The sequence below is a fragment of the Macrobrachium rosenbergii genome, chromosome 19, assembly GCF_040412425.1.
Source record: "Macrobrachium rosenbergii isolate ZJJX-2024 chromosome 19, ASM4041242v1, whole genome shotgun sequence".
Lineage (NCBI taxonomy): Eukaryota > Metazoa > Arthropoda > Malacostraca > Decapoda > Palaemonidae > Macrobrachium > Macrobrachium rosenbergii.
Genome location: NC_089759.1, coordinates 18,504,157 through 18,516,656, shown reverse-complemented (window position 1 = coordinate 18,516,656; position 12,500 = coordinate 18,504,157). Strand labels below are relative to the sequence as shown.

At 36.2% G+C, this 12,500-nt stretch overlaps 1 protein-coding gene across 8 annotated transcripts in view; it reads left to right on the top strand.

Annotated features, from left to right (window-relative positions):
- Positions 1-12,500, top strand: part of LOC136848676 (uncharacterized) — a 64,000-nt gene that overhangs the window by 49,645 nt on the left and 1,855 nt on the right. For all 8 annotated transcript variants that reach the window (XM_067121135.1, XM_067121131.1, XM_067121133.1 and 5 more), the window contains 7 exons: positions 1,402-1,546; positions 2,771-2,912; positions 3,809-3,954; positions 5,048-5,166; positions 5,954-6,044; positions 7,191-7,328; positions 9,647-9,810. In XM_067121135.1, coding sequence (XP_066977236.1) covers positions 1,402-1,546; positions 2,771-2,912; positions 3,809-3,954; positions 5,048-5,166; positions 5,954-6,044; positions 7,191-7,328; positions 9,647-9,810 — 945 coding nt within the window. The remainder of the gene's footprint in view (positions 1-1,401; positions 1,547-2,770; positions 2,913-3,808; positions 3,955-5,047; positions 5,167-5,953; positions 6,045-7,190; positions 7,329-9,646; positions 9,811-12,500) is intronic.

Sequence of the window (12,500 nt, the reverse complement as noted above, 5' to 3'; positions counted from 1 at the left end):
GTTAGATAAGTATCACCAATATATTGACAACAAGTGGAGAATGAACCTTTGGAAAATGTTGGATAATCGTATGAAGCACTGGTTAGAGCTACCAATGCATCGTTGACTTGTATTCAACCTGTTTGTGACTGTGTGTGCAATGAGTTGCCGACAAGCATTGATGACATGTTTTAATGCAGTGCGGACAGAACCAAAATCAAGTTGTAGGGCGCTCTTATCTTGCATTATAAAGGTCTTTTATGTATTACATTGCTAATAACTGTCTGTTGCATAAGATTATTTGAACGAGAGTTGTTAAAAATTATTTATTTTGAAAGACTATTTAAGAAGTGAAACCTTGGAAATATTTGATTGCTACAGGTGTGTCTACACTACAGTAAAACTTGTCATAAACAAACATCGGCAACTTATTGCCCACACATCACAAGCAAGCTGAATACAACTCAACGATTTATTGGCACTTACAACCAGTAGTGCATACAATTATCTAGCATTTGCCAAAGGTTCGTTTCCCACTTACAGTCCTTAACTCTTTTTCAACCTGTCTATGATATGTATGCGATAAGCTGCAGACGCATGTTCACTGATAATTGTTCAGTGGAAATGACTGTTTTGTCACCGAATTGTTAAAATGAACTAATCATGTTTGACTGAAGTAGGAATTAATTTCATTTTAGTCACAGGACTCTCATTTAAGACAAAGGTATTCCTTTTTAGACAAAGGTGTTTCATTTTTGACAGAATAACTATTCATTTTGAAGACTGAATAATCAAAATAAAGGCAAGTATGAATAAAAATATTAAATACGCAAATCCACTTGAAAACAGGTGATTATTTCTGACCATCGACCGAAATTATTATTATTATTTATAAAAAATTCATAATCGCATGAGTCAATACAATGGTGAAGACTTCCACAATGGCGTCAGTGCAAATATATATTAAAAATATATATACTAAACGAGAGCTTAAGAGAATGTGTTCGCTTCTCCTTTCCAGACTGAGGAGAATCGAACAAGTTCTCGAAAGTTCTCGTTTTTATATATCTTTAATATATATAAACACTGACACCATTGTGGACTTTTTAAAAATTATTATTATTATTATTATTATTATTATTATTATTATTATTATTATTATTATTATGACACAAAAATTTGTAATCACTTGTTAACAGCATTCACGTCAAATTGACGTTATTATTATTATTATTATTATTATTATTATTATTATTATTATTATTATTAGGACACAAAAACTTTGTAGCATTCATTAACAGTATTCACGTCAAATTGACGCCATTATTATTATTATTATTATTATTATTATTATTATTATTATTATTATTATTATTATTATTATTATTATTATTTACACTAACATTACATGGCGATCGACAGGTTCTGAACTTCATGTATGCTTACTCAAACTACGACTCCTTCGCGCGTCAGTACATCGACGAGAACAGCGAAAATTTCGAAGACATTCAGTCACACTTCACAGGATCTCTCAACGACGCCTGGAGTGCTTTCTCCGGCTTCATAGGTAAGGAAAGTGCCCAGTTCCCCTCAGTTGGAAGGCTCTTAATAATGAATATTTTTATATATTTTTTTCATTTATTCTCTGCTATGCTTTTTTTTTTTTTTTTTTTTAGATTCAGCCTTTTTCCGTGTTTTATCTGCGCATTTTCCTATTTTTTCTTCTTCTGCTCTTTCCCGCTCCGTTTTTATTTTAATCATGTTTCGAGTAGGTTTTCCTCTTTTTTTTTTATTTTTGGATGTGATGCTTTTCTCACCTTTTCTCTGTTATATCTTTTTATTTCTTTATAATACTTTTGCTTCAGTTTTTCTTTATTAGCTTTTGTCCTCGTAATGTGTATTAACGTCTTGTTGCTGATGTCCCGTGGTTTCTTTTTCTCCATATGTGAGTCATTTTAATTCATGGTGAATGTTATATATACTCTCTCTCTCTCTCTCTCTCTCTCCCTCTCTCTCTATATATATATATATAATATATGTATAATATATATAATATATATATATATATATATATATATATATATATATATATATATATATATATATATATATATATATATATATATATATATATATATATATATAGACATGAATTTCCAATTCTCATCGTCTAGTGTACAATAATGTTTATGAAAATTTGATTTGAAGAAGAGTCCTAGTAGCCACCATGTTTTTTTCCTACCACGGAACAAAATTGAGATCCCGGATGTTCATTAGGGTGACGTCACATACGCAAGATGATGTCATCCAAGACGTCATAAAATGTCAGAAAACGTGATCGTTAGATATAACCCCTATCTTAAGAAGGGCAAATATAGTGATGAGAGTAATACATTATGCTTAATTATTATTTAGCCTTTTATGAATATGATACCGAAGGTTATATGTTCTAATTACAGGTAATTACCACGAATAATTAGCTCTGAATTTCTTCCTCTTCTTCTTCATCACACCTCAGTCCCTATGCTAAAGAGTTGGTTGCCTTGATGCGTCTTCTCCACTTGTTCCTGTCGAAAGCTTCTTCCTCCACTAAACCCTTTTTTTCCAAACTCTCCTTCACTTTATCACTCCATCTAATCCTCTGCCTTCCCCTTGACTTTCTAACACTCACTGGTTCCTTCCATCCTTCCTCCTCAATCATCCTTACCATTTACCCATACCATCTTCATCTCGACTCGCTTATATTACTTGTAATCTTTACTATAGCCAGCTCCTCTGCATTTCCTGATAGGTAGCTACAACTCCGACGACTATGAAAGCTGCCCAACGTATACCCAGGGCAGCGTCAAGTGTGAGACTACCACGGATTTGGTTGTCGTTTACAACAGGGAAGGAGGAGTGCAGGACAGCCAAGCCCAGAGAGAATACATTACGTGAGTATTTTTGACATTACAGTGGACGAAATGAGAGGCAAATGCTTGAAATATCTTGTGTGTTTTGAGAAAATTAGGCGACCTTGAAACTAATAGAGTAGGGGCCAATTCTGTTTTGGTTCTCGACAAATAAACATGGAAATGAATGATGTTCATGTCTCTTTTGGATGTAAGATTTTTAAGCTGAAAGTGATCTTGTTGGTCCAAGTGTTTGCCTTTTATTCCAGATAATTTCAGAGTCATTGATAAACTAAGTCAGTTTTCTCAGTCATTTGAACAGCCATTTCTTTCTTTCGTCTTATTCTGCTCTATCATCTTCATGAAGTAGAATCTGCTACTGATTCTCAAAGGCTTTTCTCAAGCTCTTACTCTACCAGAATTTTAAAGGATTCTTGCACCAGTAAAGAGCCTGATTCTCATGTTTCGTGAAATGTGGGTGCATGGGCTCGGTAATTGCTCTCCCTTCTTCCATTTCCTGTAACTTATAATCTTCCATTTTTAAACGCTTGAGAAGGCCGTCAGATTCCCCATCCTACGTCCTCTGCACATGATAAAAAATCACCCTCTGTCCCTTCTCCTTACAGTCCCCAGCAGTTGGGTTATGCCGTCAGTGCACCCACCTCGTGTTGCCATCGTCCCTTTGGTCCCTAGCTGCATGCACATTTTAGCTCCATTCCCACTTCCTTTCTTCAGTCTTGCTGTCCAACACATCTAACTATCATTTCTTCGTGCAAGTGTGGAGTTCTCTTCCAGTTCAACCTTAAGTTCCTTGTACTTCATCGCTGTTGATATCTGGATCTCTTTATTTGCTGTCCAACCACTCCAACTCCTTTTCACTGGCTTAAATGCTTGGCTTACAGCCTAAATCTTATCAACTCAAAATCTCCTCCTTACAGGCTGTTGGCTCAAAAGATTGGTGTGGGCCAGGACAGGTCTCGCCTCGGGGTCATAGATGCCCGTAATGCCGAATGGCTCATGCCCGTCACCAACGTGTCCAATGTAGCTGACCTGGGCGCCAACTTCACCTTGAACTCTCAGCAGTGTGAGTGTGAATGACGGTGATTTTCTCACTGCGAGAATTTATAGAGTTGTGTTAAATGCAGTACTTAGCTACAGACTTTGTTATTAGTTGGTTATTACATGGTTAAGTTATTGCTAAACTGGATAATTAGATACTGAAATCTTCAAGTAGCTGACCATCAAATTGTCCAGTGGGCTTATTGAACCTTGAAACTTTTACTAGATGGCCATTATATTAAATGGTATGATTAATTACTGAATATTGTATTAGATGACGTAAATTACGTTGAATGAGATCATTAAGCCCTGACCATTTTATCTGGTTATTCGAATTAGGTTGACGAGATAGTGGAATGTTGGATATATCATTAGGGATCTCTGCTTAACACAGAATTTTTTCAGAGGACATTTGACGTAGGATCTGGCATTGGATGACACCACTACCCAAAATTTGTCATTGACAGTATTCACGTCAGAAGATATCAATTGATGCAGGAAATTTATGATACCTCTTGGCAAAAAACTTGTCACTGATCAGCACATGATAAAGTATTTGCCATCAGAAGAGATCACCTAATTCAGAATCTGCCCTAAGACCCTATTATCTTATGTGGTCTTTCATGAAAGGGCAATCATTGAAGAAATACCATTGGAAAATATCAAGATATAAATTTACGTAAAATTTTATATTAAGGAACATGTTGTACTGTATTCTGCTGTTTCTATATTCAGATGATACTATTAAAATGAAGTGTCCTCACTCAGAAAAAAAGGAGAGTTGAATGTCATTTAGGTTCTGGGAGTTTTTATAAATCACATATCTTAACCTAACTTAACCCAGTTTCTTAATCATAACCATGACAGGGGGAATATAGTAGGTAAAAGACCTCAAGATGATAGGCTTCTTAGACTGATTAACCTATTATGAAAAGACCAAAGGAACATGTTAACACATTAATGACTGATGAATCTGTTGAAAGTTTCATTGATGCAGTTAGAGAAATTGCAATTATAAATTGGAGTTGTGGAACACGTCCTGTTTTGATTTTGATAAACTGCATAGCCTTCAGGAAAGACTTGACGGTGCATTATCCGCAATGCAATTCTCTTTCCAGTTGGCAGTGGGGGTTCCAGTGCTGATGCGATGAGGATTCTGGAGACCCTCCACAACTATTACTTTGAATTCTATAACCTATCTCACAGCTCTGGAGAGAACGCTACTGCTAATTCACAGGTAAGGAGAGTTAACACATGTTAAAGCCGGAATTATCAAGTAGCAAGTCTCATTTCAAAGCTTAGATCCTCGAAGACTAACTTGGGAAGTTGGTCTAGTTTCTTGAGTCTGTTTGAGGTAGGTCAATCTGCTTTCTCACGACAAATTCCAGATGCTGATCTTCCCAACTGAGTCAAGTTTAGGATATTAGCGTAGTTTTTTAAGACAGTGGCAGATGTACATCTGTTCTGAGTCCAGTTTCAGAGGCTATTCTGCTCATTTAAGGCCAACTTTAATATTGGTCTAGTTTTCAAGCTTATTTTATATGTTGGTTTGCCTATTCATGTAGTGTCAGATAATTTGGGGGTTAGTGCAAGCCCTATGTTTGTGATACACCCTAATGGTTTTCCTCTGCAAGTCCTGAATCGGTGCTTTTTTCTTAAGAGATGTATACTGTATGTAAATCTTATCTCGGTTTCCCTTTTCTAATGTATCCAGAGACCTGTTTCAGGGCTTTCTTAAGAGATTATGCTCTAATTGTAAGTAGAGTAGATATTTCCAAATGAAATATGAAGCATAATGGCGGTGACTTATAAAATCACTTCCCTATAGTATTTCCCCTAAAAGAAAAAAAACTGAAAAAGTACAGCATTCTGGCCTATATTGATACTGACATTTCTTATTAAATCACTCCCCTGCAGTATTTCTCCCAAAGGGGCAAACCTAGTGAAAAGTATGAAGAAAAATAGCAGCAATGCTCTCAAATATGTATTTGTACTAATTTTTAACGATTTTTTTCTATCTCCAGGTCGTTGTGTGGAATGTCCCCAGAAGCGCTCCGGACTTTAACGATGATAATAATTTGAAGGTTCTCAGGGATTTCCACCTCTCTTTCCCAGGTAAGGAGATCATAAGCTAATGATTTCTCTCTCTCTCTCTCTCTCTCTAGCAGCCAGGATGCAAGGTCATTTTGGCCATTTCAGCGATCCTAATACAGTTTCCAAGGCAGATCAAACATATTGGGTTTTAATAAACAAGGCAAATAATGGCATCATTGCTTTCAATAACTATTAAAATTGTATTTCCCCTCACCTTCTCTTACTTCCTAATGAGCACCATATTCTTTGGAAACTTGAACTTCAAGTTAATGGCCTCTGTGGGCTTGTTCCCATGAATAGGGTTCATCTTCTGAACAATAATAATAATAATAAGTCCAAACAGGAGAGGGCCTCGGCGAAGTAATCCCCACCCCCTGGGAGGTATGGAATCTATCTTCAGGTTTTCTAAAATGAGGACCAACAAGTCTCAAAAAATAAACATGGAGAATAAACACTTATTTATCCAACTATCTTTAAACTGGATGAGGCGAAATGAAGGAGAAATGGAATGACAGAGAGATTGTCAAATTCAGCAGATAAGGAGAGAAGGAGGAGACTCGTTTGTTTTCAGTTAACTAGTGCACCTTTCCTTTAAAAAATGAAGACAGTATTTAAGGAATTTTTCAGTTGCATCGTGCAAAAAATACATCAAGTACCTTACGTTATTCTGCTTTCGTGTTTAAAATTTTGTGATAGCAAAACGTAGGGTTTATTGCCTGTGAAATAACGGTCTTACACAGTGAGTAAAGATAAATAAGTGGATGCCCATTGGTTTTAACGTACAAATTCTGTGCTGCTTAATCGTCCCTGTGTTCAGGGAAAATCTTAAACGATTAACACATCCCTAAGGGGGGGGGGGTGGTTAGTATTACTCAAGGTTCTTTGCAGCGTGCCTTCGGCCCCTAGCTGCAACCCCTTTCGTTCCTTTTACTGTACCTCCTTTCATATTCTCTTTCTTCCATGTTACTTTCCACACTCTCCTAACAATTGATTCGTAGTGCAACAGCGAGGTTTTCCTCCGGTTACGCCTTTTAAAAGCCTTTTTACTGTCAATTTCCGTTTCAGCGCTGAATGACGTCATAGGTCCCAGAGCTTGGCCTTTGGCCTAAATTCTATATTCTATTTTATTCTGTTCTATATTCTATTCTGTTCTATTCTATTCCCCAGATGTTTACTTCCTGCTTGTGGGCAACACCCAGGCCGACTATGTGAACGTGTTGCACGACAAAGAGAAGGATTTCTTCAAAATAAACCTTCTGGACACAGAGGAAACAGCAGACCAGATTGCTAAGCGCGTCTGTCAGAGTAAGTTGATATGCCACTGATATGGTTTGTTTTTAATTTGATTTTTAAAAATTTTTTTACTTTCTTTCAGATATGAATTATGTAATTTTCCACTTATTTTCCACTCGGATTTCTTAATTTTATGTTGTTTATTCTTTACTTAATTTCTTGATGCGTCATAATGTCATAATTTTCCCAGTATTTTTCTTTCGGCTTTCTTAATTTTGTGTTGTTTATCCCTTACTTAATTTCTTGATGCGTCATAACGTCATAATTTTCCCCGTATTTTCCTTTCGGCTTTCTTAATTTTATGCTGTTTATTCCTTACTTAATTCCTTGATGCGTCATAACATCGTAATTTTCCCAGTATTTTCCTTTCGGCTTTCTTGATTTTATGTTGTTTATTCCTTACTTAATTTCCTGTCAAGCGTGAGTGATCCATTCCTGCTCTCTGTTCTCTCTCCTTTATGTCACCTTTGTTAATCCTTTGTGTGAAATTCATAAATCCCTCTTTCGAATTTGATGGCCTCGCCTTCCGGTTAAAGAGTTTTTCATTTTAATCAAAAAGTTTTTTGAGAGAGTATGTTTTTTCTTTATGTATGTTGCTTCTCTGGGGAGTTGGCTGTATCGTAACGCAGTCTTAAGACACTTATTGAAATAAGATGCCAACTGTATCCTGCTTAAACTTCAGACTTTGTAAGGTTACAATAGAATTACAAAATCCCATACGATAAGGTGGTAAATTGACCCCTAAATCGGAGCCTATTTCAAACGCAGTGTTCTTCCTTATCTACGGATTTATTTTTTGAAATTCGTGGAATTTCCTCTAGTTGCTCACAAGGAACGTCTTGCTATCTTTTGTTATCTGACGGAATCTGTTTGATAATCACGAATTTGAACTGCCATGTTTTCGTAATCTAGAGTGGTTCTCACAACTGGCTATCATTTTGTTATCTGAGAAGTCTTATTATTTTTGAGAGTACGCTTGACCCATGATAAGTTGAGTCGATGAAGTTTCAAATGTGGAAAGGAATCAAATTCATCCCGCGTTATGTCTTTGTCTCAAAAAAAAAAAAAAAAAAAACTTCATCACCTCATATAATAAATGACCTTTTCATCCCAGAGGATGTCGCGCAATGCATTACTACCTAGTACCATTCTCTTGCATTATAATAAATTTTTATTTATTAATTTTTTGCTTATTAATTTACTATTTCTTTTTTTTTTAATAAGTGAGATGTCTTCTATCTGTATTTCACTTTACTTCCTTTTGCTTCTTCCTAATGAACACCATATTTTTTGGAAGCTTGAATTTCAAGTCAATGGCCCTGTGGCCTTCTTCCATATGAATAAGTGTCATCTGCTGAATAATAATAATAATAATAATAATAATAATAATAATAATAATAATAATAATAATAATAATAATAATAATAATAATAATAATAATAGTCCATAAATTTCATTACCTAAACGAACGAGTTTCCTTCGTCACCAGCTCAGCTAAATATTACCACTAAGGAATCACATTTCACCACTGAATTAGTTGACCTGTGCCAACAGCTTTCTTGCCCGACCTCTTTCTAAAAATGATCTTGAAACCAACAGATATTCTCACCTCCCCCAATAAATTTGATTACTTCATCAACAAACGGAATTTCTGTTGCCAACTACAAAGTACATCACCTTCATAAAAAAAAAAAACAAGTAAAAAATCCGCCCAAGTTTCTTTGGCGCAATCGAGTTTTCTGTACAGCGTGTAATGCTATGTGAAACTCTCAGCCACGGCCCATGAAACTCACAGCCGCGGCCAACGAAACTTTCAGCCACAGCCCGTTGGTGGCCTGTGTTGTTGGCACCTATAGCGTTGCCAGACGTACGATCATGGCTAACTTTAACCTTAAATAAAATAAAAACTACGGTGGCTAGAGGGCTGCGATTTGTTATGTTTGATGACTGGAGGGGGGATGATCAACATACCAATTTGCAGCCCTCTAACCTCAGTAGTTTTTAAGATCTGAAATAAAAAAGGAGGATATATTATTGTTATAACAGAAATTCATATATATATATATATATATATATATATATATATATATATATATATATATATATATATATATATATATATATATAATTATAAAAATGGTTTGAAATAAGGGCAAAAGTACATAATTCAGTAAATACAAGAAAATGTATATGATGTTCATAAGAAATAAAAAGGAAGATATGTTACCGTAATGTGTGTGTGCTGTGGGTGTGCATGTGAATATAAACACACATCCCTCTATTCATATGCACTGCATCTGTTCATCGCATTCATTCTTTTCCTCCTCCAGTTCCCAAAGTATTCTTCTATCCAGCCTGCGACACCGACCTGCCGCAGTACACAGACTACCGGGAGGACACCCACATCTTCAAAGGCTACGTCACCCCAAACTACACCACTTACGCCATGATCGCTCCCCAGAACTTCAAGTATTCTTACCATGTGACGCTCACTGTAAGTCTTAGGGGTTGGCCGGGGGTGGGGAGATGGGTCCTCAGCTGGAGGAACTGTGATAGCAACTGTAAAAGTGCTTGTGTTTAGGGTAAGATGTGTTTTATTTTAACTAAAGCTTCGTTTGGTTCTAAAAACATCTATTCACTCTGGCTTTACCAAGTGTTCAAGTCCGCTTAGCTATATATTTTCATTTTTCTCTCAGTAAATACTTTGGACCGCTGTTCCCTTGTACTATATCTCAACCTTTTATCGATGATTCCTCTTATCTTGTTTCACAGACCTTTATCGCAGTTCGTTCCTTTCCCTCCTCCTATCTTTCTTTATCACGGCCTTTCATTTATTTTTGTCATTTCCGGCTTCGGTTCTACTTTTTTTTCATCAACGCCCTGTGTTGTCTTCCTCCTTTTTCACAGTCCTTTACCCCGGTTTGTTCCTTTCCTTTTTCCTTTCTTTATCACAGCCTTCATCTATTTTTAGTTTATTTCCGACTTCGGTTCCCAAAGCCTGTTGTCAGTGTTCACTGGTCTTTTTTTTTTTCATCAACGCCCTATATCGTCTTCCTCCTTTTTCACAGTCCTTTATCCCAGTTCGTTTATTTCCCTTTTCCTTTCTTTATCACAGCATTACCTCTATTTTGGTTTATTTCCGACTTCGGTTCCCAAAGCCTGTTGTCAGTGTTCACTGGTCTTTTTTTTTTTTTATCAACGCCCTATGTCATCTTCGTCCTGTTTCACAGTACTTTATCAAGGTTCACAATCACCATTTTATTACCCAGTGCCAGTTTTCAACAATCCTTTTTCCATCTCTGCCAAATTACAACACATTCGTATACCACTTTCATAATCCCCCATTACGACGTAAAGAAAAGGTCAAGATCGTGAAGAAAATTGATTAGAATAGAATATAGAATTTAGGCCAAAGGCCAAGCGCTGGGACCTATTAGGTCACTCAGCGCTGAAACGGAAATTGACAGTAAAAAGATTTAAAGGTGTAACAGGAGGAAAACCTCGCAGTTGCACTATGCAACAATTGTTAGGAGAGAGTGGAGAGTAAGATGGAAGAAAGAGAATATGAACGGAGGTGCAGTAAGAGGAATGAAAAGGGGTCGCAGCTAGGGGCCAAAGGAACGCTGCAAAGAACCTTAAGTAATGCCTGCAGTGCACCGCATGAGGTGCCCTGACGGCACTACCTACCTCCGGGAGAAAGAAAATTGAAATTTAGCAGTTTTAATGTTTCAGTGTTATGCTAAGTTTTCCATCGTCTCTTAAGTTTGGGGATAACGCTACAAAAAATATTCTTGAAGCCTCTTGAAAAGTATTTAATTTTTTATCAAGTTGTGAGATAATACTGCAAAAAGATTCTTAAAGGCTCTGAATGGTTTTTATTATTATTTCTGAAGTACTTTCTACAGTATTACAAAGCTGTTTTTCAGGATTTTTAGGAAACTTTCAGTTTTGCCAAAAGTTTTGAGGCAAATTGTAATTCCTTTCTTGTTTGCTTCTGAACTCTTTTTCAGTCACCTCTCTGTTTCCCATCTTTCATTTACTCTTTCTCCCTTACGCAAAGTCATCAATCGATATTTTCCTTTTTCATGTTCTCCCTTTTTCATGTTCTCTCTTTGTCATGTTCTTCTTCATGTTCTCCCCTTTTCATATTCTCCCTTTTTCATATTCTCTATTTTCACGTTCTCCCTTTTTCATATTCTTTCTTTTTCATGTTCTCCCTTTTTCATATTTTCTCTTTTTCATGTTCTCCCTTTTTCATGTTCTCTCTTTTTCATGTTTTCCCTTTTTCATGTCCTCCCCTTTTCACGTTCTCCCTTTTTCATGCTCACTTTCTCAAATTCTCCCTTTTCATGTTTTCACTTTTACCTATTCTCCCTTTTTCACGTTCTCCCTTTTTGATATTCATCTCTTTTCATGTTCTCCCTTTTTCATATTCTCCCTTTTCCACATCCTCCCTTTCTCATATTCTCCCTTTTTCATATTCTTCCTTTTTCACGTTCTGCCTTTTTCATATTCTCCCTTTTTGATATTCTCCCTTTCTGATGTTCTCCCTTTTTCACGTTTTCCCTTTTTCATGTTCTTCCTTTTTCATGTTCTCCCTTTTTCACGTTCTGCCTTTTTCATATTCTCCCTTTTTGATATTCTCCCTTTTTCATGTTCTCCCTTTTTCACGTTTTCCCTTTTTCATGTTCTTCCTTTTTCATGTTCTCCCTTTTTCATGTTCTCCCTTTTTCACGTTTTCCCTTTTACATGTTCTTCCTTTTTCATGTTCTCCCTTTTTCATGTTCTTTCTTTTTCATATTCTCCCTTTTTCACATTGTCCCTTTTTCATGTTCTTCCTTTCTCATGTTCTTCCTCTTTCATGTTCTCCATTTTTCATATTCTCTCTTTTTCATGTTCTCCCTTTTTCACGTTCACCCTTTTTCATGGCATTCCTTTTTCACGTTCTCCCTTTTTCATATCATTTCGTTTTCATATTCTCCCTTTTTCACGTTCTCCCCTTTTCACGTTCTTCCTTTTTCATGTTCTCCCTTTTTCACTTCCTTCCTTTTTCATGTTCTCCTTTTTTCATGTTCTTTCTTTTTCATATTCTCCCTTTTTCATATACTTCCTTTCTCATGTTCTTCCTCTTTCATGTTCTCCATTTTTCATATTCTCTCTTTTTCATGTTCTCCCTTTTTCACG